The sequence below is a fragment of the Arvicola amphibius genome, chromosome 6, assembly GCF_903992535.2.
Source record: "Arvicola amphibius chromosome 6, mArvAmp1.2, whole genome shotgun sequence".
NCBI lineage: Eukaryota > Metazoa > Chordata > Mammalia > Rodentia > Cricetidae > Arvicola > Arvicola amphibius.
This window is the reverse complement of record NC_052052.2, coordinates 52,363,006-52,388,527: the sequence shown is the minus strand read 5'-3', so window position 1 is coordinate 52,388,527 and position 25,522 is coordinate 52,363,006. Positions and strand designations below refer to the sequence as shown.

The following is a 25,522-nucleotide window of genomic DNA, read 5'->3' as shown; positions in this document are numbered from 1 at the left end:
ATGTCCTTTCCAGCTTTGGATTTTTGTTCCTTTAGACCTGACTTTCACATTCATTACACTTAGTATGTGCAACTTTTTCATCAGTCTGTTCCCCTATGCAGTTAATGCAGCTGTCTTCAAGTTACCTGAGAAGAATCTTGAGAATCACCCTTGGTTCCACTTTTTCCCTTGTCACTCTGGCTCTTGATATTCGAGATAAAAATCCACAAACTTCTCTCCTAATTACCCCCATACTTCTAGCAGCTTTGATCTTCTACCCAGACTTTTGAGACATGTAACTGGCCTTCCAGCTTCCAGTCTTTTGTTCTCTAGGCTAAAATACTTCTCAGTAGTTTTCCTTTTACTCTCCTGCTTCAATTCTTGAGCAGGTAGAGGAGAGCCGGCTCAGTGGTTGAGAGTGTGTGCTGCTGTGCAGAAGGCCCGAGTTCCAGTCCCAGTGCCCAGGGTGATGGGTTAGCAGTCATCTGTAAATTCAGCTCCAGGCTTTTTGCTTTAGTGGACATCTGCACTTATGTACACACGTGGACACACACACACACACACACACACACACACACACACGTAATTAAAATAGTTTTTGCAACAATTGCTCTAAGTTAAGCCCAAATTCTGAGACATGGTTTTTAGATGTATTCATAGTCTGCCTCTCACCTTATTGTTGCTTTTCTATTTCCAATTCTCTGCGTTAGTCATGCCATTCTTAATTCCTTGTGCTGTTGGCACCAAACTTGAGATCACAGTCTGTGTCCCAAGAAGCCAAGCTTAGCAACCGATTCTGTGATTATACTTTCATAGTCATCATCACTTCCAAATTTATGTATTGGTCAGATTTTTTTTCAGTTTTATTTATTTTTTATTCAATTTACTTATCAACCACTGTTTCCCTCCCTCTCTTCCTCATGCTTGCCAACACCTCCCCCCACTGCATCCTCCCATCCTATCCCCAGAAAGGGTAAGGCCTCCCAGTGGGGAGTCATTGAAGCCTGGCACATCAAATTGAGGCAGGACCAAGCCTCTCCCCGCTGCATCAAGGCATAGTGAATGGTCTACAAAAGGCCAGCTCATGCACCAGGGATAAATCCTGGGCCCACTGTTAGGAACTTTTCCTAACGTGAGCTCTCTGCCTATGCAAAAATCCCAGTCAAGCCAAATGTCAATGACCTGAATTTAAGGATATCCAGGTGGCCCCAAGGGGAACCAGGAAGCCAAGGAGCAGGTTGGGGGGAGGAGAGTGGAGGATGGGGATGGGGACGGGAGGCTGCCTCATCCCTCCTCAGGGGAGGGGTCAAGGTTTGGCAGGCACAGGGGCGGGGCCTCCAAAGATGGAGACCAGAGACTGGGACTTATACCCACAAATAGACCAAGCCACACAGTTGTCACCCGCATGGAGAGGGTCTAGTTTGGTCCCATACAGAATCCCCAGCTGTCAGTGCAGAGTCCACTAGGTTCTACAAGCTTGGGTCAGCTGTCTTTGTGGGTTTTCCTCATGATCTTGACACCCCTAACCCCTTGATCGTTTAATTTCTCCTCCCTCTTCAACTGATCTCTCAGAGCTCAGCCCAGTGCTTGGCTGTGGATTCCAGCATCTGCTTCCATCAGTTACTGGATGGAAATTCTATCATGACAATTAGGGTAGCCACCAATCAGATTACAGGGGAAGCCCAGTTCGGGCACCCTATCCATTATTGCTAGGAGTCTTAACTGGTGTCATCCTTGTGGATTCCTGGGAATTTTCCTAGCACCAGGTTTCTCCCTAACCCCATAATGGCTCCCTCTGTTGAGATATCTCTTTCATTCTTCTCTCTCTGCGTCCCTTCCCCAACTTGCCTATCCTGTTCCCTCTTGTTCTCATTTCACCTATCCCCTCCCCTATTACCCACAACACCCCCAGTTTGTCCAGATCTCATTGACAGTCGAATTTTTTGACATTGACTTTTTCATATCTGACCAAGTAACTCCTTCTTTTTCATTCCTTATAATGTAACATGAATATTATTTAGAGAATTTTCTACAGTACCTCAATTAACTTAGTTGTATATTTGTATAGTATCTTTTTTCTTTTTCTTTTTTTTTTCTCTCATGGTTTATTTTTTTATATTTAAAAATTTCCATCTCCTCCCCTCCTCCTCCCCCCTCCCTCCCCTCCTCCTCCCCCTTTTCTCCTCTCCTTCTCCCCCTTCCCTCCCCTCCCCTCCACCCATACCTCCCCTCCCTCCCTCTCAAGGCCAAGGAGCCATCAGGGTTCCCTACTCTATGCTAAGACCAAGGTCCTCCCAACTCCCCCCAGGTCCAGGAAGGTGATCGACCAAGCTGAGAAGGCTCCCACAGAGCCCGTCCATGCATATAGTATCTTTTTTCATATGACAGCATTTAACATGTTAAATTTTTAGATGCTAAGCTCTGTGAGGTAAGAAGTGCTGCTTTCATGCCTGCAAACTGCTCATAGATGGCTAGATTTGCCCAAACTTCTCTGTCACCAGTAGTGTTCATGTATAACTGAACAGCTTCAAATTTGGAATGGAAAGCCTGTAAGTCTGCTCCAGTTGGGAGATTTTGTTCCCCCCCTAATTGTAAAAGTACCATTAGCTGCTTTAAAAGACTTTGTAATAAAATATAAACATATTTCTCCAAATTAAAATTCAATTAGATATTGACTATTGAATATTCAGCAGCTAATGGCACAAAGAGAACCCAAGAAATACTTCAAGTTTAGAATATAATGATTGGAATTTTAAAATTAGTATTGTTTTGCATTTCTTATAGGTGAAATGAATCAAAAATACAAGGAGCTTAAAAAAAGAGAAGAAAATATGGATGGTGAGTGATGATCTTATGTAACTCTTAGATTGCCATTCATTTGTACTAGGCACTTAAGGCATTTGCCACACTGACTCATTGAGAAAAAGTGATGTTTTAAATAAAATTTGGTTCTGAGTGGATGGGTTCTGTATCCTAGAATTTTTCTTTTCTTTTTTCCTTTCATTTAAATCCTTGTCAAATAAAGGCACTGGGATTAGTTTCTACTGCATGTACTGGCTTTTTGGGACCCTAGTCTATTTGGATGCACAGCTTCCTAGGCCTGGATGTAGCAGGGAGGGCCTTGGATTTCCCACAGGGCAGGGTTCCTTGCCCTCTCTTAAGGAGGGAGGCGGGGGGAGGGAGAAGGGTAAGTGGAGGAGCGGGAAAGGAATGGGAGGAGGGGGACGAAGTGTAAATCTTTGAATGGAAAATAAGATAAAATAGTTGAACAAAGAGAAAAAAAACCTTGTCAAATCATTATCTATTATAGTATGATTTAATATGCAAATTGGATTGCTATACATAAAATATGTTTTTTAAAAATTAAAAAATATATACTATACCATTGAGCTACCAAAAAGAATTAGTAGAAAAATTATAGTGGAAATACACTACAGAATGCATGCAATGTTTATGTTATGTCTTACTAATAGTAAAGTTTTAACTACTTATTTTTAATTTTGAAGGTTGCATAGTAATAATTGAAGAACTTCAAATTAGAGCAAAAGTATATATGAGTTCTAGATTTGACATATAGGTAATTTCTTAGAATATTTATTAATAATCTGGATAAATGATAAAATTCATCATTAAGTCAGTATTTGATTCATTTAATGAAAAAGTATTTTTAGATTAAATAGTAATATTTTAGAATTTAGTAATATTTATTTAGTAATATTAATTTCAGAAATAAAATTGGCAGCTAACTATAGATGTTAATAATTATAGCTGTATCAAGGAAGTCATATATAAAAGTGAAGTTTTTCTTATTTTTGAGGTATTAGCTATTTCTTTTGAGCCTGTATAACTTTCTAGTTTTACTTATATTAAAGTCATAACAGATTTTAAATATTTGAAAGTATGTAGAGTCGGTTACTAAGTTTAAAATTTCTCTTTACTTGGAATTTGTGGAGAGCAGTCTGAAGTTCCACAGCCCTAAGTTTATTCAGTGTTAATCTGCCAACAGTAGTCTGTATTCCGTTTTCAATTGGCAGCTTTTATAGAGGCTTTTGAGGAAACAAAGAATCAGGAATTGGAGCGGAAGGCACAGATGGAAGCCAGCATTGTCGCCCTGTTAGAGCATTGCAGTCGGGTAAGTGCTGTGCGCCTGTCTCAGGCTCCCACCTGTTAATAACAGCACAGAAAAGTAGACGGCTCACTAGTATATTTGCCCACTTAAACTGTTTCCTTTAAAGTCCCTTGTTTCTCCAGCCTACGGTTTATCTCTCTAGCAAATCTTAGCTAATTAGGGTAAGGTGGGAAGGGTGGCAGGTACATGATCGGTACTAAGCAGTACATGAAGCTGTGATTAGAATAAATTTCAAGATTTCCTTCCATTGCTAACTTATCTGAGTTTACTATTCTAAAACCTAGACATTATTTTAGAAAACAGAAATATGTTTTATACTGTAATTTTTATTGTAAATATTTTCTTATAGATAAACCCAATGAATACAAAAGTTCAGAAATTGTTTATTAGGGATCTACTATGTATCATGCTAAAGGAGGAAAATGTATGACCCCTCTTCAGTATTTTTAGTGTATTAAATCTGCATTTAGTTCTTTAAAATTTGTAGCTAATTTTTAATTCAGTTTAATAAAGCAAGTGAAAAGAATGAACTTGTGTGAAAGCATGACTGAATCCTACTGCATTCTGTAAAACATCAAAATTGAATATCTATTTAAAAATAATATTCAAAGCATCTCATCCTTTGTGGTTTTGGTAGCTAAATCCTGTATTTCTCTTCATATACAGAATATAAATCGTATGAAACAGATATCCTCCATCACCAACCAAGAGCTGAAAATGATGCAGGATGACCTCAGCTTTAAATCAACTGAAATGCAGAAGTCACAGACAACAGCTAGGAATTTGACCTCAGGTAAGAACAATAGTTAAGAGTTTATATTTTCTATTTTTTCTCTAGCAAATTGGAACTTCAAAACTCATCTTCATTCTTTTTGAGTTCTTTTTGAAAGTCCTGTAAGGAAGAATCTAATTGCAATCTGAGAATTCTATGTGACATTACCCAGTAGCTTACTAGTAGGACATTGGCATATTCTCATTCATTTAACAGTATTTACTGAATACAGTCAGTTGCCAGCTTATGAAGGCTTTGATGTACCATTTTGTGTGGGGTGCTAGATATCTGTTCTACTGCTGACCTACAATCCCAGGCCCTGGTCTGTACGTTCTCTGACTTTACAGTGCTGCAAAACCAGCATGCAGAACTGAGACTTCTGTTTCAGATTTTGAAGTTTGGTCTTTTCGCAGGGTAATGGTGTGTAGTATATGTAGTGTGGTGTTCTCTCACAGTGCTCGGCACTAGCCACAGCCATAGCTTCCAGTGAGCAGTGAAGTCAGGAGGCTAAGCAGTCGGTTCCTACAGTGAGGCTTAGATGAAAAGAGTTCTGAGATCCTGACTAGAGTTTGGCCAGGGAGAGACTCTCTCGGTATTCAAAGGTTTAAAAAAAAATGTGGATCTCGTTCCCCAAGGAACTCTTATGCTGGTAGAAGGACAGTTTCAAAGCAGTGAGATGATTATATAGAAGAGGGTGTGGAAATACATCCTGGTCACACACATCAGGCCAGTCTTTGATAATTAGGAGTGTCGAGAACCAGTGATGTTGGAATAGTTTTAGCTGTGCTCACTAGCACAGCACTGACCAAGGAAAATGGCAAGCAAATCACATGCTTAATTATAGTTATTTCGTTGTCATTTTAAAAACTGAAGAATGACAGATGAGTTTTAATTTTATTAATCAGTATATCCTAGAAATTGGTATTTCAACCTGTATTCTATAAAATGGTGGGCTTGTTAGTTGTATAGTATTTTAATTTAGATTAAACCTATTTCAAGTGATCAAAAAGCTTTATGTGTCAAGTGACATAGATTGAGATCAGATACAAACTGTAAAGTTAAAAAAATTCACATGGTATCTTGGGTTTCTGTACTGGCAGACTCTGAGTGTTGTGGTGTGTGGTGACTGAATCAGCTGTTTTTGTCTGCTCGATTTGCGCTGCCAGGTAATGAGTTTAGAGAAAATGAAGACTTAATTGTTAGTTTACTTGTGTATTTTTTTTTTAATTTTGCTTATTTGTGTATTTAAGGGTCCAAGCTGGGGAGATAGCTAAGTCAGTAAAGTGCTTACAAGCAAGGGGAACCAGAATTTGGATCCCTATTGACCCCCCCCCCCCCATAATCCTAATGCTAAGGTGATAAAAATAAGGAGGTCTCTGGAGTTATTGATAAGTCGGCTAGCCTTGCCAAATTGTTGTGCTCCAGGTTCAGTGAGAAACCATGTCTCAAAAATAAGGAGGAGAGTGATTGAGGAGGATAACCATGGTCAGTATCTGACCTCTACAATGTATGTGCAGACACATGCATACCTCGTAGATGTCATGTGCACACACAATGTTTAAGTATACTAGAAATAGAATAATTATACTTTATGGGTGGTGTGGGAGGTCCTCTGTCTATGTGTTGATTTTATTTTTTAATGAATTAAGAAAACTGGCTTGGGAGGAAGAAGGGCAGAGTCAGGGAGACGCCTTGTACCCTCCACCTGAGACAGATGTTGGGAACATTACCCGGTAAGCGATACACAGATTAATGGAGATGGGTTAAATTAGGAAGGCAGAGACAAGACGCCATGGATCCACCACCGGAGGTAGATGTGCTAAAACTTTGCTGAAAGGCCACGACCTTATGGTGATATACAGATTAATAGAAATGGGTAAAATTAGATGTAAGAGTTAGCCAATAAGAAGCTAGAGCTAATGGGCCAAGCAGTGATTTAATTAATACAGTTTTTGTGTGATTGTTTCCGGTCTGACTAGCTAGGCAGCCGGGAACCAAACAAGCGGCCCTCCCTAAAACATATGGGGATCCCCGAAATCTGAAATGTTGTTGGCAATAAAACTTATTCTGACCTGAATTGACTATTTATGCTTTTTATTGTAGAAATATTCATGTACTTGATAGCCAGTACTGTCTCAGATCTTGCTGTGTGAGTTATGCAGTTACTATATTATGATATTATTTTAACATTCAAAGAAATCTATGTTTGAAAGCATGGTTGCCTAGGAATTAGGTAGGGAATTAGGGGCCTATGAGCATATTGAATGATAATAAGATGCTAATTGTAGCACGAATAATAAAAACCCAGAGAAAGATATTGGGGTTCAAGCTGAAGATTAGAAAAGCAAAGCAGCCAGCCACTGACACTTACCTCTACCTCAGACCGAAATGGGCAGTCCTGCCTCCATGAATCTTCAGACTGAGACAGAGATGAGACCTGTTGCCTCCTGTCTTATATTACTCTTTAATGCTGGGATTAAAGGTGTGCACCACCACCTCCTGGCCTGTATGACTGACTAGTGAGGTTGCTTTGCATTCTGATCTTCAGGCAAGCGTTATTTATTAAAGCACAAATATTATACCACTATAGCTAATTAATTAAAAATTATGCTAAAATAGACAAGTTCTGTTGTTCTATGTTAAAGAATATTTTATACTTAAATTTGTTTAGGGTTTTTTTTTTGCTGTAGGTTTACTACTTCTTTTGAATGCAGCTAGAAGAGGTGCATTCTAGTGTTGACCTAAATCTATAATTACTTTGTATTTTTAGCATGTTAAAAATACACAAAATTTATCATTTTAGCTGTTGTTCACTTTATTTTTTAAGTTTGTATACAAAGTAAATGGGTGTCACAATGGTGTGCTCATACATGTATGCATGTATGTCATTGTACTTTGTTTTTATGAGTCTCTAATGCCTTCTAGCTCACTTTAGTTGGTACCCTTCCTCCTTTCGAAATACCACTTCTGCTCTCATGACATGTACATTCCATTTTTCTCTCTTTCTTCCTGTCTCCCTCACCTCCTCCTTCCTTTTCATGGTTCCCTTTATACTTTTTTAAGACTTTTATATACACAAATTTAAGTTCAGCATACATGAAAGCAAACATGGTATTTGTCTCTTATTCCACTAATTAAAATTCCACTGTACATATGCACCATATTTTCTTTAATTCCTCATCTATTGATGGACACTGGCTGGTTCTGTTTCTTAGTTGTTATAAATGGCACAGCAAAAAACATGAATGTGCAAGTACCTCTGTGATTATTGACTCAGAGTCCTTCAGTGTAATTCTATGGTTTTTATTATATGTATATTTGAGACAGGGTTTCTCTGTGTAGCTTTGGTGCCTGTTCTGGAAGTAGCTCTTGTAGACCAGGTTGGCCCCGAACTCACAGAGATCTGCCTGCCTCTGACAAAGATCCGCCTGCTTCTGCCTCCCAAGTGCTGGGATTAAAGTCATGCACCACTGCCTTGCTTAATTCTAAAATTTTTAAGGAGCCTCTACACTGATTTCTGTCCTGTCTTCAAGAGTTTACATTTTGTCCTGCAGTGTTTGTGGTTTATTTTCTTGATGATCTACGTTAACCAGTTTTGCGTGTATAGTCTGGTAGTGTTTACTGTTTGCACACGATTCTACAGTAGAGCTCCAGGACTTCTTCATCTTGTAAAACTGAAATTTCATCAGGATGCTGCATATGAGTGCACTCATGATGAGTGTGTTGTGACTGGCTTGTTCTGCTTAGTGTAGCAGACTCAAGGTTGTAACATAGGACAGAATTTCCTTATTGTATGACAGCTGAGTAATAATTTCATATATGCTCTACTTTATTCATCAATGCATCTCTCTTACTTTTAGGTTCTTAAGTTGATTTGAGTATTTTAAAACCTTTATTCTTTCCTATAAACTAAGAGTTACATTAGTTCATCTATAGACTCACTTATCTAAGGTTGGTGTTAGTTCAACAGCTCTTTCCTCCTTTAAGTCATCTCAGGGCAGCAGCCATTGGGAAACATGTCCTAAAGGCAGAATAAATGCCAGGAAACAACGTCAGCGACTAGGGTTGTGTTTTTACGTGCCTTTATGCTTTGTGTTTACATTTCCTTTTAAAAACTAGTCGCTGTGCTTTCTTCAGTTGTACAGTTGGAAAAGAATAGAGATGAAAAATCAGTCCGTCACTACAGTAAAGCTTTTCTTTTACTGGAAAATTTCTTTAGTAAGATTTGAATTTTGACTTTGTAATTTATTTCATCTACTGTTTCTTTTGTTGGTTTATTTAAGCTTTCCTTCTTTAACCCTTCTTTTCTTTATATCATTGCCCACACTTAAGACATTTCTTTTATCTGAAAATCACCAGAAGTTTATGATAATTTTCTTAACTGTTCTGAGATAATGTATGCTAATAGTGCCCTTGTGTGAATTGCCTCCCTTTCTGTCTTTAAGATTATTACTGGAACCCACCAGCCTCCTTTGTTCTCATTCTGTCTCTTAATGGAGTCCCCTTACTCTCAAGGGGCAGCATTACTTCCTAGAGAAGGTTGACGAGAACCCCTTCAGACCGTGAGATGACTGTGCTTGAGTAAAGGAAAGACAAGGCCACAAAGGGTTCCTATGGGATTAGCAATACAAACAAGTGGAGAAGCAGCATAGAGGCAAGGAATCTTGCTAACACTAGTTTTTATTTATATTTTTAGAAAGGAAACTCTGGGGAGTAAACAAATGTGCTGATGGCAGAATATTTCAGAAACATTTCCCCAGGTCAAAGTGGCTCCTCCTGAGATTTTGCTACTCTGTACACACTGGTTGGTAAACTCTGCAACTTCATAGCATATCAGAAGGAACTCCACTGCTTCCTCTTCCTGTCTCTTCCCTTGGAGAAGCTTTCAGCTTTTCATGGGGACCTGATGCAAAACAGAGATAAACTTTACTCTATACCAACCAAACGTTTGCTCCTTTTCTCAGTTTGTATAGTTCTTAAATGTATTTCCTGAGTATGTATCCAAATTACATTTGCAATTAAATTTATGCAACTGCTTACTTCAGTTAACTAAGCATGTTTCCTGTCTATGTTATTAAATGTCCTAAATTTATGTCCTAAAAATAGCCATAGTAATTTGTTCTGCATTTTATTCTTATAGCTATTTCTAACCTTAGCAGAGATATGAATCCAAAGTAAGACTTTTAAGGTTTTGGATTTCTGAGATAGTTATGTTGCCCAGGCTAGCCTTGAACTCAGAGCCCCCCGCCTCAGCCTCCGGATGCCAGGATAACAAGTATGTGCGTAGCTTGAAATAGAAACTATGATAATATTTAAATCTTGTCATAATATGTGTTTTTCAAACTCTGAAGGGGATAAATGAAACCTTCAGTGAATACTAGCTTAATTATACCAACTTTAAAATATTTGGTCATATAACCACCCTTTTTTAAAAATTACTTTTGTGTGTTTGTATATGTGTTTGCATGTGTGTGGGTGCACATGTGTGCATATAGAGACTCAAAGCTGATGGTAGGTGTCTTCCTCAATCACTTTCCACTTTTGAGGTAAGGTCTCTCAAAGGACCCTGAACTTGCCAATTGTAGCTCCTTTAGGTAGTCAGTTTGTTCTGGGACCCCCGTCTCTGTGTCCTGGGTGTTGGGATTAGAAGCAGCTGCCATGCCTGCCCACCGTTTGTGAGGGTCTGGGGGTCCACACTTTCGTCCTCATTCTTAGGTTGTAAGCACTTTCTCCACTGAGCCATCGTCACAACTCCCTTTTAAATCAGGGACTTTTTAAAAGAACTGTTCGTTTACTAAGTGGAATTTAATATCCATTATACTGAATTTCTGTTCTTGTTCTGGGATGCCATGTGTTCTTGCCTCCTAAGTTACACATTATTTTTTCTAGAGCACTCACCTTCTCATTTGTTCCATTGTATTGCAAAACATGTGGTTTTCCTTCCCTCTCTCTTCCCTCTCCCAAATCCCACTGTTTAAATGTTCTGCATTCAAAGTGCTAATGTGCTGTCTAGTGTATTCTTAAAAACAAGAAGTTTATTACATACCTTAAGAAAAAAATGTACATTAAATATGCTCCATGCACAAATAAGGTATATTGTTGTTTGCTGCAAGTTAATTATTAACACTCATGAATATACATTAAATAAAATGCCCTTAAAAGAAACATATGCAGTAAGATTATATATTGGTCAGATGACTAAAATGTTGTGACCAGATGTTCTAAAAACCTAAGGCTAGTCATGTAAAAGGAGTAGAATTTTACTTATTGTCTTAAATTCTTATGCTTTCAGACAGTCAGCGCCTGCAGCTGGATCTACAGAAAATGGAACTTCTGGAAAGTAAGATGACAGAGGAACAACAGTCTCTGAAAAACAAAATTAAGCAAATGACTGCTGACCTGGAGACATACAGTGACCTGGCAGCTTTAAAATCATCAGCTGAAGAGAAGAAGAAGGTAAATGCCCAACAGAATCTTTGAAAATTATCACCCAGATAGTGTCCATCCATCCTTCCTTCCTTCCTTCCTTCCTTCCTTCCTTCCTTCCTTCCTTCCTTCCTCGTCTGTCTGCCTAAGACAGACTCTCAAGTATCTCAGGTTGGCCTCAAACTTGCTCTGTGTCAATGGTGGCCTTCTGATCTTTCTGCCTCATCTCTAAATCCTGGGATTATAGGGTTGTGCTACTATGCATGGTTTACTTGGGGCAAAAACCAGGGCCTCAGTTGTTTTTCCTTGATTGACTTTAATTTATATGTACTTTATAGGATTTACTACTTTCAGTATATTATTTGACATACAAACTAAGAAGTAATGAGGTTCGTTACATGTATAGTTATAATCTAAAGAGATTTGGAGGTTTTCAAAGAAGGTAAAAAGTAAAAAACAAAGTGTAAGTTGCTCCCTAATACACAACATTCCAATCTGTGGCCCTTGCCAACTCCAGATTTGGATTATAGTGTTTCTCCATTGCTTTGCCTTAAAGTAAATCTTTTAGGGTCAGGATAGATATGGAAGTAATTATTGAGTTATTAATGCAGTTACTATTCACATAACTTATTCAAAGAGTATTTCTGTAAATAAGTCTTAAAGTAATTATAACTCTAGTTTTATTTTACAGAGTAAAATCATTAAAATTTCTAAGCCAATGAGATTTCTATATTGACTTTTTAGACAATTGCTATAGCTTCTATGTATTACTATTTGGATCTATCTAGAAATTGCATCAAGAAAGAACAGTATTATCAACTTATAGAAATGCCTTTAAGAAGATAATGGAAAAGCTGACGGCAGACTATGAGACACTGAAAACACAACTGCAAGAAAATGAGACACACGCTCAGGTAAGAACATTCAAAGCTCACTTTGAAATCAGCTCCCTTCACACTGTCTGTCTTGTTCTTAGTCTGTGTTTTTTTACTCCAAACTGCTTTTGTTCATGTTCTTGTTTTATAGCCTTCCAGATTTTTTTTTTTTTTTGCTTTGAAACAGTGAGATTTTGTGCTAATCTCTCTTTAGTATGAATTAATGTCTACCTTATTCTCTCAGTAAGCCTGTATAAAAGGCCGGGTTTTGTTTATTTTATTTATTTTATTGATATTTATTGAGCTCTATATTTTTCTCTGCTCCCCTACCTACCTCCCCCTCCCCCTTTCAATCCTCCCCCAAAATCCCCATGCTCCCAATTTACTCAGGAGATCTTGTCTTTTTCTATGTTCTACTTCCCATGTAGATTAGATCTATGTAAGTCTCTCTTAGTGTCCGCATTGTTGTCTAAGTTCTCTGGGATTGTGGTTTGTAGGCTAGCTTTCTTTGCTTTATGTTTAAAAACCACCTATGAGTGAGTACATGTGATAACTGTCTTTCTGTGTCTGGGTTACCTCACTCAAAATAATGTTTTCTAGCTCCATCCATTTTCCTGCAAAATTCAAGATGCTATTTTTTTCTGCTGTGTAGTACTTCATTGTGTAAATGTACCACATTTTCCTTATCCATTCTTTGGTCAAGGGGCATTTAGGTTCTTTCCAGGTTCTAGCTATGACAAACAAAGCTGCTATGAACATAGTCGAGCACATGTCCTTGTGGCACAGTTGAGCATCCTTTGGATATATACCCAAAAGTGGTATTACTGGGGCTTGAGGAAGGTTGTTTCTTACTTTTCTGATAAATCTCCACACTGACATCCAAAGAGGTTGTACCAGCTTGCATTCCCACCAACAATGCAGAAGTGTTCCCTTTTCCCCACAACCTCTCCAGCGTAAGTTGTCATCAGTGTTTTTGATCTTGGCCCTTCTTACAGGTGTAAGATGGAATCCCAGAGTTGTTTTGATTTCCATTTCTCTGATGACTAAGGATGTTGAACATTTCCTTAAGTGTCTTTCAGCCATTTTAGATTCCTCTGTTAAGAGTTCTATGTTTAGGTCTGTACTCATTTTTTTTTATTAGATTATGTATCCTTTTGGTATCCAATTTCTTGAGTTCTTTGTATATTTTGGAGATCAGACCTTTCTGATGTGGGATTAGTGAAGATCTTTCCCATTCTGTAGGCTGTTGTTTTGTTTTGTTGTGTCCTTTGCTTTACAGAAGGCTTTTCGGTATCAGGAGGTCCCATTTATTAATTGTTTCTCTCAGTGTTTGTGCTACTGGGGTTATATTTAGGAAATGGTTCCCTGTACCAATACGTTCAAGTGTACTTCCCACTTTCTCTTCTATAAGGTTCAGTGTGGCTGGCTTTATGTTGAGGTCTTTGTTCCATTTGGACTTGAGTTTTGTGCATGGTGATAGATATGGGTCTATTTTCATTTTTCTACATGTTGATATCCAGTTATGCCAGCACCACTTGTTAAATATGCTTTCTTTTTTCCATTTGATATTTTTTGATTCTTTATCAAAGATCAGGTGTTTGAAGTTGTGTGGATTGATATCCGGGTCTTCTATTTGGTTCCATTGGTCCTCCTGTCTGTTCTTATGCCAATACCAGACTGTTTTCAGTACTGTAGTTCTGTAGTAGAGTTTGAGGTCAGAGATTCTGATGCCTCCAGAAATTCTTTTATTGTACAGGATTGTTTTGGCTATCATGGGTTTTTTGCTTTTTCATATGAAGTTGAGTACCGTTTTCTTGAGGTCTTTGACGAATTTTACTGGGATTTTGATGGGCATTGCATTGAATCTGTAGATTGCTTTTGGTAAGATTGCCATTTTTATTATATTAATTCTGCCTACCCAAGAGCGTGGGAGATCTTTCCACTTTCTGGTGTCTTCTTCAATTTCTTTCTTCAAAGATTTAAAGTTCTTATCATACAAGTCTTTCACTTGTTTGGTTAGAGTTACTCTGAGATATTTTATGCTATTTGTGGCTATTGTAAAGGGTGTTGATTCTCTGATTTCTTCCCCAGCCCTTTTATTATCTGTGGACAGGAGGGCTACTGATTTTTTTGAGTTCATCTTGTATCCTGCTACATTGCTGAAAGTGTTTTATGAGTTGTAGAAGTTTCTTGGTAGAATTTTTGGGATCATTTATGTAAACTGTCATATCATCAGCAAACAGTGAGAGTTTAACTTCTTTTCTAATTTGTATCCCCTTGATCTCCCTTTGGTGTCTTATTGCTCTAGCTAGGACCTCAAGAGCTATATTGAATAACTATAGAGAGAGTGGACAACCTTGTCTTGTTCCTGATTTCAGTGGAATCGCTGTGAGTTTCTCTCCATTTAGTTTGATGTTGGCTGTTGGCTTGCTGTATATTGCCTTAATTATGTTTAGGTATGTTCCTTGTATCCCTGCTCTCTCCAAGACCTTTATCATGAAGAGATGTTGTATTTTGTCAAAAACTTTTTTGGCATCTAACGAGATGATCATGTGGTTTTTATTTTTCAGTTTGTTTATATGGTGGATTACATTGACAGATTTTAATATGTTGAACCATCCCTGCATCTGTGAGATGAAGCCGACTTGATCATGGTGGATGATGGTTCTGATGTGTTCTTGGATTCAATTTGCCAGTATTTTATTTAGTATTTTTGCATCAATGTTCATGAGTGAGATTGGTCTGTAATTCTCTTTCTTAGTAATGTCTTTCTGTGGTTTGAATATCAGGCTAATTGTAGCCTCATAAAAAGAGTTTGGCAATGTTCCTTCTGTTTCTATTATGTGGAATAATTTGAGGAATATTGGTATTCTTCTTTGAAAGTCTTGTAGAATTCTAAGCTGAAACCATCTGGTCCTGGGCTTTTTTTGGTTGGGAGGCTTTTGATGACTGTTTCTATTTCTTCAGCAGTTATAGGTCTGTTTAATTTGCTTATCTGGTCTTGATTTAATTTTGGTAAGTGATATTTATCCAGAAAGTTGTCCATTTCTTTTAAGTTTTCCAATTTTGTGTAGTATAGGTTTTCAAAATATGACCTGATAATCCCCTATATTTCCTCCATGTCTGTTGTTATGTCTCCCTTTTCATTTCTGATTTTGTTAATTTGGATAATCTCTCTCTGCCTTTGGTTAATTTGGATAAAAGTTTGTCTATTTTGTTGATTTTCTAGAAGAACCAACTCTTTGTCTCATTGATTCTTTGTATTGTTTTCTTTGTTTCTATTTTGTTGATTTCAGCTTTCATTTTGATTATTTCCTGCTGTCTAGTTCTCTTAGGTGAGTTTGCTTCTTGTTGTTCTAAAGTTTTCAAATGTTCTGTTAATTCACTAGTGTGGGATTTTCCTAGCTTCTTTATGTAGGCGTTTAGTGCTATGAATTTGCCTCTTAACACTGCTTTCATTGTGTCCCATAAATTTGGGTATGTTGTGTGGTCATTTTCATTGAATTTTAGGAAGTCTTTAATTTCCCCCTTTATTTCTTCCTTGACCCATTGATGATTCAGGTTAGCGTTGTTTAATTTCCATGTTTGTGGGTTTTCTGGAATTAGTATTGCTGTTGGCTTATAGTTTTAAACCATGGCAATCTGATAAGGTACATTGGGTTATTCCAATTTTTTTGTATTTGTTGAGGTTTGTTTTGTTCCTGAGTATGTGGTCAATTTTTGAGAAGGTTCCATAAGGTGCTGAGAAGAAGGTATATTCTTTTCTGTTTGGATGGAATATTCTATAGATGTCTGTTAAGTCCATTTGAGTCATAACGTCTGTTAGTTCTCTTATTTCTCTGTTCATTTTTTGTCTGATTGACCTGTCCAGTGGTGAGAGGGGAGTGTTGAAGTCCCCCACTATTAATGTGTGGGGCTTAATATATGATTTAAGCTTTAGAAATGTTTCTTTGACATATGAGGGTGCCCTTGTATTTGGGGCATAGATGTTCAGTATTGAGATTTCCTCTTGATGGATTTTTCCTGTGACTAATATGAAATGACCTTCTTTGTCTCTTTTGACTGATTTTAGCTTGAAGTCTATTTTGTTAGATATTAGGATAGCTGCACCCGCTTGTTTCTTAGGTCCATTTGATTGGTATTTTTTCCAACTCTACTCTGAGACGATGTCTGTCTTTGAGGTTGAGATGCATTCTTGTATGCAGAAGAAGGATGGATTCTGTTTTCGTATCCAGTCTGTTTGCCTGTGCCTTTTTATAGGTGAGTTGAGTCCATTTACATTAAGGGATATTAATGACAAGTGGTTGCTATCTCCTATTAATTTAGTTTTCATCATTGGTGATCTTAATTTGTGCATTTTTTTCTTCTTCGGGATTTGCTATTATGAGATCATCAATTGTCTGTGTTTTTATTGGTGTAGCCATCTTCCTTAGGTTGGCGTTTTCCTTCTAGTATTTTGTGTAGGGCTGGGTTTGTGGCTAGGTATTGGTGAAATCTAGCTTTGTCATGGAATATCTTGTTTGTCCTTCTATGGTGATTGACAGTTTTGCTGGGTATAGTAGTCTGGGCTGGCATCCGTGGTCTCTTAATGTCTGCATAATACTTGACCGTGACCTTGTGGCTTTAATTGTCTCCAATGAGAAGTCAGGTGTAATTCTGATAGGTCTACCTTTTTATATGTTACTTGGCCTTTTTCCTTTGCAGCTCTTAATATTCTTTCTTTACTCTATATGTTTAGTGTTTTGATTATTATGTGGCAAGAGGACTTTTTTTTTTTATCCAGTCTATTTGGTGTTCTGTAAGCTTCTTATCTCTTCATAGGCATATTTTTCTTTAGGTAGGGAAAGTTTTCTTCTATGATTTTGTTAAATAAATTTTCTGTGCCTTTGAGTTGAACTTCTCCTCCTTCTATGCCTATTATTCTAAGGTTTGGCCTTTTCGTGGTGCCCCATATTTCATGGATATTTTGGGTTAAACTTTTATTAGATTTAATGTTTTCTTTAACTGATGAGTCTATTTCCTCTATTGTATCTTCAGCACTTGAGATTCTCTCTTCCATTTCTTGAATTCTGCTGTTCATGCTTGCGTTTGTGGTTCCTGATCTTTTTCTCATGATTTCTGTTTCTATGATTCCTTCGGCTTGTGGTTTTTTTTATTGTTTCTATTTCGGTTTTCAAGTCCTGGATAGTTTTTTTTTATATGTTTGATTTCTTTTTCTTGGTTTTCTTTAAGTGATTTGCTGATATCTTCCAATTTTTTGTTTGTCTTTTCCTCAATTTCTTTAAGAGAATTTCTTATTTCATCTTTAAAAATTTCAAACATTCTCTTGAAGTTATTTTTTTAGGTCATTTTCTTCTGGTTCATTCATATTTCGTTGTTCAGGTCTTGCTGTTTTAGGATTTTTAGGTTTTGCTGGTATTGTGTTGCCCTTTGTGGTATAGCTTGTGATCTTACCTTTTCTACTTATCTTTTCCTCTAATAGGTGTGGTTGGGGCTGTCTGAGATTCTGTTGAATAATCTTCTAGGTGCCAGTGAATCCAAAGCTCAGATGGTTGTTCCTCATGGTACAGTCAGTGTCATAGTTCTAGTTATCCCATGGTTACTCAATGTTCCTGGAGATAGCTCAGCGCTCCTGTGCTTTGCTCTGCTCCCTTGGAGTTTGCTGTCTCAGGTCTACTTTGGCCTAGGTTGCTGGCTTTGATCCGTTTCTGTAAATTCTGGTTTGGATCCCCTCCTGCAGAAGTCCCTGGCTTGGAGTTGGACCTGTTCTGGTGGAGATCATTGACTCTGGATCTGGTCGCTGGCTCAGTCCTGATCCACCAGTATTCTGGGACTGGGTTGGCTCCCAAGACTGGATTTGCTCCTGGCTTCTGCTTCTGGTAGAGCTTGTTTCCTTAGGCCCTCTCTGTCTTAGGTGTCTCATTCAGTCCCACTCCTGTGGAATTTGTTGCCCAAGGTGGAGTTCCTTGCCTCAGGGCAATTTGGCCTAGGTTACTGGCTTTGACCTGTATCTGTAAATCCTGGTCTGGGTTCCCTCTTGCAGAAGTTCCTGGGTTGGAGTTGGACCTGGAAAGGTTTCTGGTTCTGGTCTACTGCCTCAGGGGTACCAGGCTCCTGTGCATCTGAACCCACAGACTCATGCTCAGACCCCCAGGGGTTCCGGGTTCCTGCCTATTCTTTTTGATGTCCCATACCAATTCCCAAACCCACAGAGGTCCTGGCTCAGGCCTACTCTCTTTGAGGTCCCAGACTCACGCCTGGCCCCACCGAGATCTCTGGTTCCTGCCTATTCCCTCAGAGGACTCAGGTTCACTCACGCCTAGACTGGCAGAGGTCCTGGCTCAGGCCTAGTTCCTGGGAAGGTTCTAGACTCTCGCCCAGACCTAGTGTGGTGTTGGCTTAGGTCCCTTGAAGGTCCCTCAGCAGTCTCTGGCTTTGGCTCACTCGTTCAGCAGTTACTCCCCTGTACCTGTTCTGGTGGAGATCGTTGACTCTGGATCTGGTCGCTGGCACAATCCTGATCCGCCCGTGTCCCGGGACTGGATTTGCTTCTGTCTTCTGCTTCTGGTGGAGCTTGTTCTCTCTGTGTCCTAGGTAGCTGATTTAGTCCCACTCCAGTTCCGGTGGAGATCGCAGACTCTGAGTCAGGTCGTTGGCTCAATCCTGATCAGCCAGTGTCCCAGGACTGGGTTGGCTCCCAGGACTGGGTTTGCTCCTGGCTTCTGCTCCTGGTGGAGCTTGAAAGGCCGGTTTTACAAAATGTGCTCTCTTGGGCATGGCCATTGCACCACTCTGGGTGATTGCTTTAAAATTTATCAAAAGTAAACAAAACTTTTAACTTCTGTTGAAACTCCACAACATCTAGAAATAACATAAAAGTCCAATGACAGATTTTCTTGTCATTTTGAAATGAGTAAAGCACGTTGTACAAGGCATCCATATTTACACTTTTATGTATTGACACATATGTATATACACACATTCCCTGTGTGTTTAGCTCGGGACTTTTCTGTTGTTGTTTCCATTTACTTTTGTTCTTTGATACTTTCATACATGGTCTCTCGGGAGCTTTCACACACCCTCTCTTCCTCCTTTCCCACTGAAACCCTTTGTCCTAGCAACCCCTGTCCCACTGTGGTATGTTTTTATACAAACTGAGCTTAAGATTGCTTCTGTGAGGGTGTTGGGGGTGTTATTTACTACAGCATGGGAAACTTATTTTTTAATTGAAAATAATTGTTTTTTAAACAATAAATTCTGATTATGATTTGCTCCCTCTCATTTCTTCCCCGATCATTTATTCCTACTTCCCCACTCACCCAACTCTGCACCTGCTTTCTCTCTCTTTAGAAAATGAACAGGCAAGTAAAACAAACCAACCAGAATAAAACAAACAGGAAAACAGAAAACAAAGAAAATGGGTGAGAAACACACACACACACACAACCCATAAAATTACAAAATTAGAAACCATTGTATTTATGCAAAAGATCAATATCCAAAACTCTCCAGAAATATTGAGTTTGTTTGGTTTGGGCTATCTACTTCAGACCTGCTGTTAAGTGTGGTTTATATATCAGAGAGACTTCTTTGGAAAACAACAGTTTTCCCTTGGCAAGTAGTTAACATTTGGAAGTTGCTTCTGGATCAGGAATGGAGGCTCATGTCTGATTCTCCTCTCAGCGCTGAGACTCCACCGGTTTGGGACCTGTGCAGACCCTATGCATGCTGCCACAGTTTCTCTGAGTTCATATCAGCTTCAGTCCTGTTGTATCTGAAGGCATTCTTGCCTTGGTGTCTTTCATCCCTACTGACTCTTAAAATCTTTACGCCTCCTTTTTCGCATAGCTCCCTGAGGCATGGGCATCTTAGTTGTTCCACCACTGAGCACAATGGCAATCCTTCCTGCAGTACCCACTGACTGCCCACATTCCCTAGGGTGGGGCCCAGTGAACCCTTGTTGATGGGACCAGTCTTGTGCACACAGCTTTATGAGTCCATGAGTCAATTGCTGTGTCATTTCCAGAAAACACTGTTTTTCAGTACTCATCCACAACCTCTGCATTTACATAATTTCCACTCTTTTCACAATATTCCTTGAGCCTTGTGGGATGGAGTGAGGCTTGTGATATACATGTCCTGTTAGGGCTCATGCTCCTCCTCACTTTGTTCATCTGTAAGTCTTTAACTGCAGCCCTGTGCAAACAGAAGCCTTTCTGATAAAGGCTGAGAGCAGCACTAAACTCAGAGTGCAGCTGGCATCTGTTTGTCTATCTGTCTATCTACTTTGTGTGTGTGTATGTGTGTATGCATAACACTATGTATGTTTGCAGTTCGTATATAATATACTACTACATGATAAAGCAAAGTTTGCAGAACCAATCTCTTAATGGACATTAGGTAATTTCTAGTCTTCAACTGTTCTAATAATACTATGTAGAGCAGTCCTGTTCTTGAAGCTCTTGATTCATATCCCTATAGACATAACTACACTTTTCATAGTACTCATCATCATGGTTCTTATCTGAACAGTGTTTGAGGTCTATAGATTATGGACTTTCAGAGGGTACACTGTCCATCTGGTTTACTTTGTCTCTGGCACCACGTTACTAGTTTACATGTGCTTGATCTATAGTGTTTTTTAATTATCTAATGAAGCATTATGTGATGTATTCAAAGTGAGTATCCAGGAAAGGATTGGTTATGGTCATGTGTTGTGGAATATTTGTTTAACTATGTATAGATGTGTTTCATTTGTTTATGTTGCAGGGTATTTGTTTAACTGCATAAAGATGTGTTGGATTTATTTCTGTTGAGGAATAATTAACTATGTAAAGGTGTGTTGCATTTGTTTAATTAAGATGTGTTGCTGTTTTACCTTGCCTACCTAATGATTGGTTTAATAAAAGATGAATGACCAATAGCAAGGAAGGAGGTATAGGCAGGCCTTCAGGGCAGGGCAAGTAAGGAAAGTAAGGAGGAGGAATTTAGGCTGGGGTCGAGGAGAAAGAAAAGAGATGCCAGGAAGGTGCCAAGGACCACCAGCCAGCCAGATACGGAGGAAGCAGGAAAGTAGAACATACAGAATGAAAGAAAGGTAAAAAGTTCTGAGGTAAAATGTAGATGAATAGAATCAGGTTAAATTAAGTTAAAAGAGCTAGTGGGAGAAGCATAAGCTAAGGCCAAACATTCATAATTAATAAGTCTTCATGTTTTTATTGGGAGCTAGTTGTTAGCCCAAAGAAAGTTCTAACAACAGCCATGTCTAATCAGACTGTGACTGAAAACTGTAACTGTAAATGCATGAAATTCCCCAATGTTTGTAGTAGTATGATCAAGGTACAAAAAACAAAATCAGGTCATGTTATTCTCTCTTACCCAGAAATGACCATTTCTTGATTTTTGTTTGGTTTGGTTTGGTTTTTTGAGACAGGGCTTCTCTGTGTAACAGTCCTAACTGTCCTGGAACTAGCTCTTGTAGACCAGGCTGGTCTTGAACTCACAGAGAACCGCATGCCTCTGCCTCTGAGTGTTGGGACTTGGAGACATTTTCCTCTTTGTATCAATTCCTCACATCATATTCTTACAAAAATAAAATAAATCCATTAAAAACAGTCTTTAAATATTTTAACTTAAAAAAAAATGTTTCTCTTAGCTATTGCAATGTATGGACATAGAGTTTAAAAAGATACTTTACATTTCTACGGAAAGAAATAGAATCTTATAAGAGTTTGCAGTAACCATTAAAGTTTAGAAATCACTAATTAATATCTATTTGGTTTCTCTATCCGTCTGTCTCTACTTCATAATCTAAAACCCTACAGATGGATTTGTAATTGACACTGTAAAAGTTTTCTGAGTGGGGATGAGTGCTAGAGGAAAATCCAAGAAACGTTATGGTGTTAGAAGTGGTTTGTAGGAAGAGGACTGCCTTTTTGTTTCAACTGTTAGCATTCCTCTTCCACTACATGGATGATCTAAGGCACTGGGCAGACACCATTGCTTAGTTCCTTTTTCCCTAAATCATAATGTAAGCCACAATTTTAAATATAATCTCTGTATTTTTGTATTTTGTTAATCTTGGCTAATTAAATCAAATCCTTGACTCTAAATCTTTTATTACTGTTTTCTTAAAATGTTTTATATTTATAAATATTTTATAAAATATATTATTTGAATAAGCTATAGAGATAAAACAAAAATTTTTCAAAATTGGTATTTTAATGGTAAATGTCAAAGCAAGTCAGTAATGTGAATGTAAAAGACATTTGATATGTGTCATTTTATATCAGTTGTATAGCACTTAGAAGGTCAGCTGCTGTATGAGAACAAAAGGAACATGTCTGGTACTTGACTTTGTAAAAGATTATTAAAGATTTATTCCCAAGCCGGGCGGTGGTGGCACACGCTTTTAATCCCAGCACTCGGGAGGCAGAGGCAGGTGGATCTCTGTGAGTTCGAGGCCAGCCTGATCTACAACAGCTAGTTCCAGGACAGGCTCCAAAGCCACAGAGAAACCCTGTCTCGAAAAATCAAAAAAAAAAAAAGATTTATTGCCAAAATGTGCTGACTGCTTCCCTAAGGGTCATCCTACCTTCGAGGTTTTATTTATGACAGATAGATTTGATTTAATAAGTTCTAGCTCAAGGGCCACATATTTTCCGCAGTTAACCATGATTTCATCCTGATATCCAAATTTATCTCTCTAGAGGAAACAATAGGATAGATATGAGCACCCTGAAAATAATCTTTATGTGAGAATTAGAAGAAACATTTTTCTTGCTTCTTCATTTACCATATTCTTTTAAATGTTTGTTACTTCTTTGAGATGCCCAAGGTTAATATTATTTTAGTGTTTTATTTTCCAGACAGTCTTTTTCTTAGGGAAACTGTGTGTATCCTAAAAAAGAAAAACCATAACCCAGAGTTACAAGGTTAATTAAATCAGAAAAACAATTTAACTCTGTAACAGTGAAATTGTCTTCTGAGGAAGCAACCATCAATGTAATATCCACATTCGTTTCCTGTTGATGCAGGAATTATTGTAGCAGGGCCAGCTTTTCACAGACTCTTACAATCTTCACACTGCAGCTCTGCCCTTATCGTAGCCTGGGAAATGAGACAGGAAGCTTAGCTCTGGAAATAAGGAAGTTTTTCCTATATGACTGAACCTTTGACAATATTAGAATATATATTACCTTTGTGGCCTCAGACTTCCAGAATTCAAGGAGAGATTCCCATTGTGTCACATTTTTCTAAGTTATTTTACAAAAAGTTATAAACTGTCTTGTGCTTATTGGCATGATAGACATTTTTACTATTTTTAGTTAAAATAAATGATGTAAAACCTTTTATAGAATTTAGTTTTGTCCTAAATATAGCTATTGTATGATCTAATCTAACTGAAGTGTCTTCTCTGGCAACTCCTACTTTATTTAATAGAATGCAAGGAATTGATATGATTTAAAATTTGTTATTTTTTATACCGTCTCAAAGGAATGTGTAATAATTTTGAATATGAGAATCAGTTAACATTCATTTTTTGTGTTCCTAGCTTACAAATTTGGAGAGGAAGTGGCAGCACCTCGAACAAAATAATTTTGTGATGAAAGAGTGTATCCTTTAAACTGGCTTAATATGTCCTTACAAATACTTGATATGTACGGAACTCTGAACTAATTATATGGGGTTGTAAAGACTAGCATCACTTTCTGCTCTGTAGTCGCTAGAGGTTGTTTAGCCACAGTATCTTTAGAAAACTGATTTTGGAAATTACCCATCGTATGAAGTCATCATATAGGATAGTGGTTAAGCACATATGTTATAGAGTCAAATGATCAAATTTTGAATGTTTGATTCTATCTTTGATAAGCTACAGTCTTTTTAGACAGTTATCTTGATCTGCTTAAGCCTTAATTTTTATCATATCTAGAACAGTTTGTACTCATAGAGTTTAGATATAGGTGTTAGTTGTTTATAATACTAAAACTTGGCTGTTGTGAACGGCAATGGGTGGTAACCAGTTAGGATCATAAGAAATTTGACCTCTGAGTTCATTCGTGTTATAGTTGATTCAACTGCTGATGGTATTTATATCTTAGCTTTCATGTTCTAAGAGGCAGCAGTTGCTAAGGCCATACATTGTGACATCACAACAGTCTCTCCAGAATTTGTTTCCTGTTCACTTTGACTTATTCAAAGACATCTGTCCTCAGAACAAAATCCTATTTAGTGGTATCATAGGCACTCTTTTAAGGTGTTACTGAACTTACCTCAGGGGCAGCAAGCACCTCAGCTTACTTCTAGTTAAGATGTTCTAGAAACTATAGTCATACTGTTTCAAACAGCTCAGTTTGAAAGGCAGATTTTGGTATTCATGGGATGCTTAAAAGTCCAGCATTCCAGCTTTATGCAACATAAATCCACATGACTCTGAAACAGTGAAGTCTAAGAGACTTGCCTGAAATTCTGTGTGACATTACAGAGAATAGTTTTTCCAAACACTCGATTGTTCTGAGAGTAGAATTAGATTGAGCAACCTGACGTTAAGGAATCAAAAGTGTTTATATTGCAAGTTAATTTTTTGAAACAAGTTTTATTTGGGCTTTTTGTTTCAACTTATACTTTGTTAAAATAAGATTATATCTTAAAATTATTCTAGTTGTACTTTTTATGTACTGTCTACATTCACTGTGATAAATACCCAGTCTGCTTCAGTTCCTTTCTGAGTCACAGACTACTGTTTTTTACTGACATTGTTCCTCCTTAACTGTGTAATTAGTCATAGCAACCAAGAGTCAAGAGAGTGATTACCAGCCAGTTATTAAAAATGTGATGAAGCAGATTGCAGAGTACAATAAAACCATCATGGATGCTCTACACAGTGCCAACAGAAGCTGAGACTGATTGACTGCATCTAGAAGCACATCCTCAAGCTTGCTGAAAGTAAACTAACTTCTCCTTGAAGAGTTAAACCCCAGGTTTTTGAATGCCATGGTTTTGTGATCTCCTTAAGGAGAGACATCCTGCATAGTAAATAGTTCAATAAAAGGTGTACTGTTATGTGCCTTTCTTTGTCCTGTCAGCCAGCTCCCAAATCCTGAAAAAAAGAGATTTATCAATTATGAAAGCTTGACTGATAGCTCAGGCTTGTTTCTAACTAGCTCTTATAGCTTAAATTAACCCATTTTTTTCTAATCTTTGTTTTTTTATGTGGCTATGTTACCTTTACACTGTAATGCCCATGCTGCTTGCTCTGTGTCCTAGCATCTACACCCTTCTTTTTCTGAGCATCCTCTGTGCCTGGAAATCCTGCCTAGCTATTGGCTGTTCAGATTATTG

General features: G+C 38.0%; 1 protein-coding gene across 2 annotated transcripts in view; it reads left to right on the top strand.

The window, feature by feature from the left end:
- Ift74 (intraflagellar transport 74) overlaps positions 1 to 25,243 on the top strand; it is a 75,655-nt gene extending 50,412 nt beyond the window's left edge. For both annotated transcript variants that reach the window (XM_038333808.1, XM_038333809.1), the window contains 7 exons: positions 2,764 to 2,817; positions 4,014 to 4,111; positions 4,775 to 4,901; positions 11,173 to 11,336; positions 12,095 to 12,220; positions 23,736 to 23,796; positions 24,963 to 25,243. In XM_038333808.1, the coding sequence (XP_038189736.1) occupies positions 2,764 to 2,817; positions 4,014 to 4,111; positions 4,775 to 4,901; positions 11,173 to 11,336; positions 12,095 to 12,220; positions 23,736 to 23,796; positions 24,963 to 25,081 (749 nt within the window). In that variant the 3' untranslated portion in view covers positions 25,082 to 25,243. The remainder of the gene's footprint in view (positions 1 to 2,763; positions 2,818 to 4,013; positions 4,112 to 4,774; positions 4,902 to 11,172; positions 11,337 to 12,094; positions 12,221 to 23,735; positions 23,797 to 24,962) is intronic.
- The last annotated feature ends 279 nt before the right edge of the window (positions 25,244 to 25,522 follow it).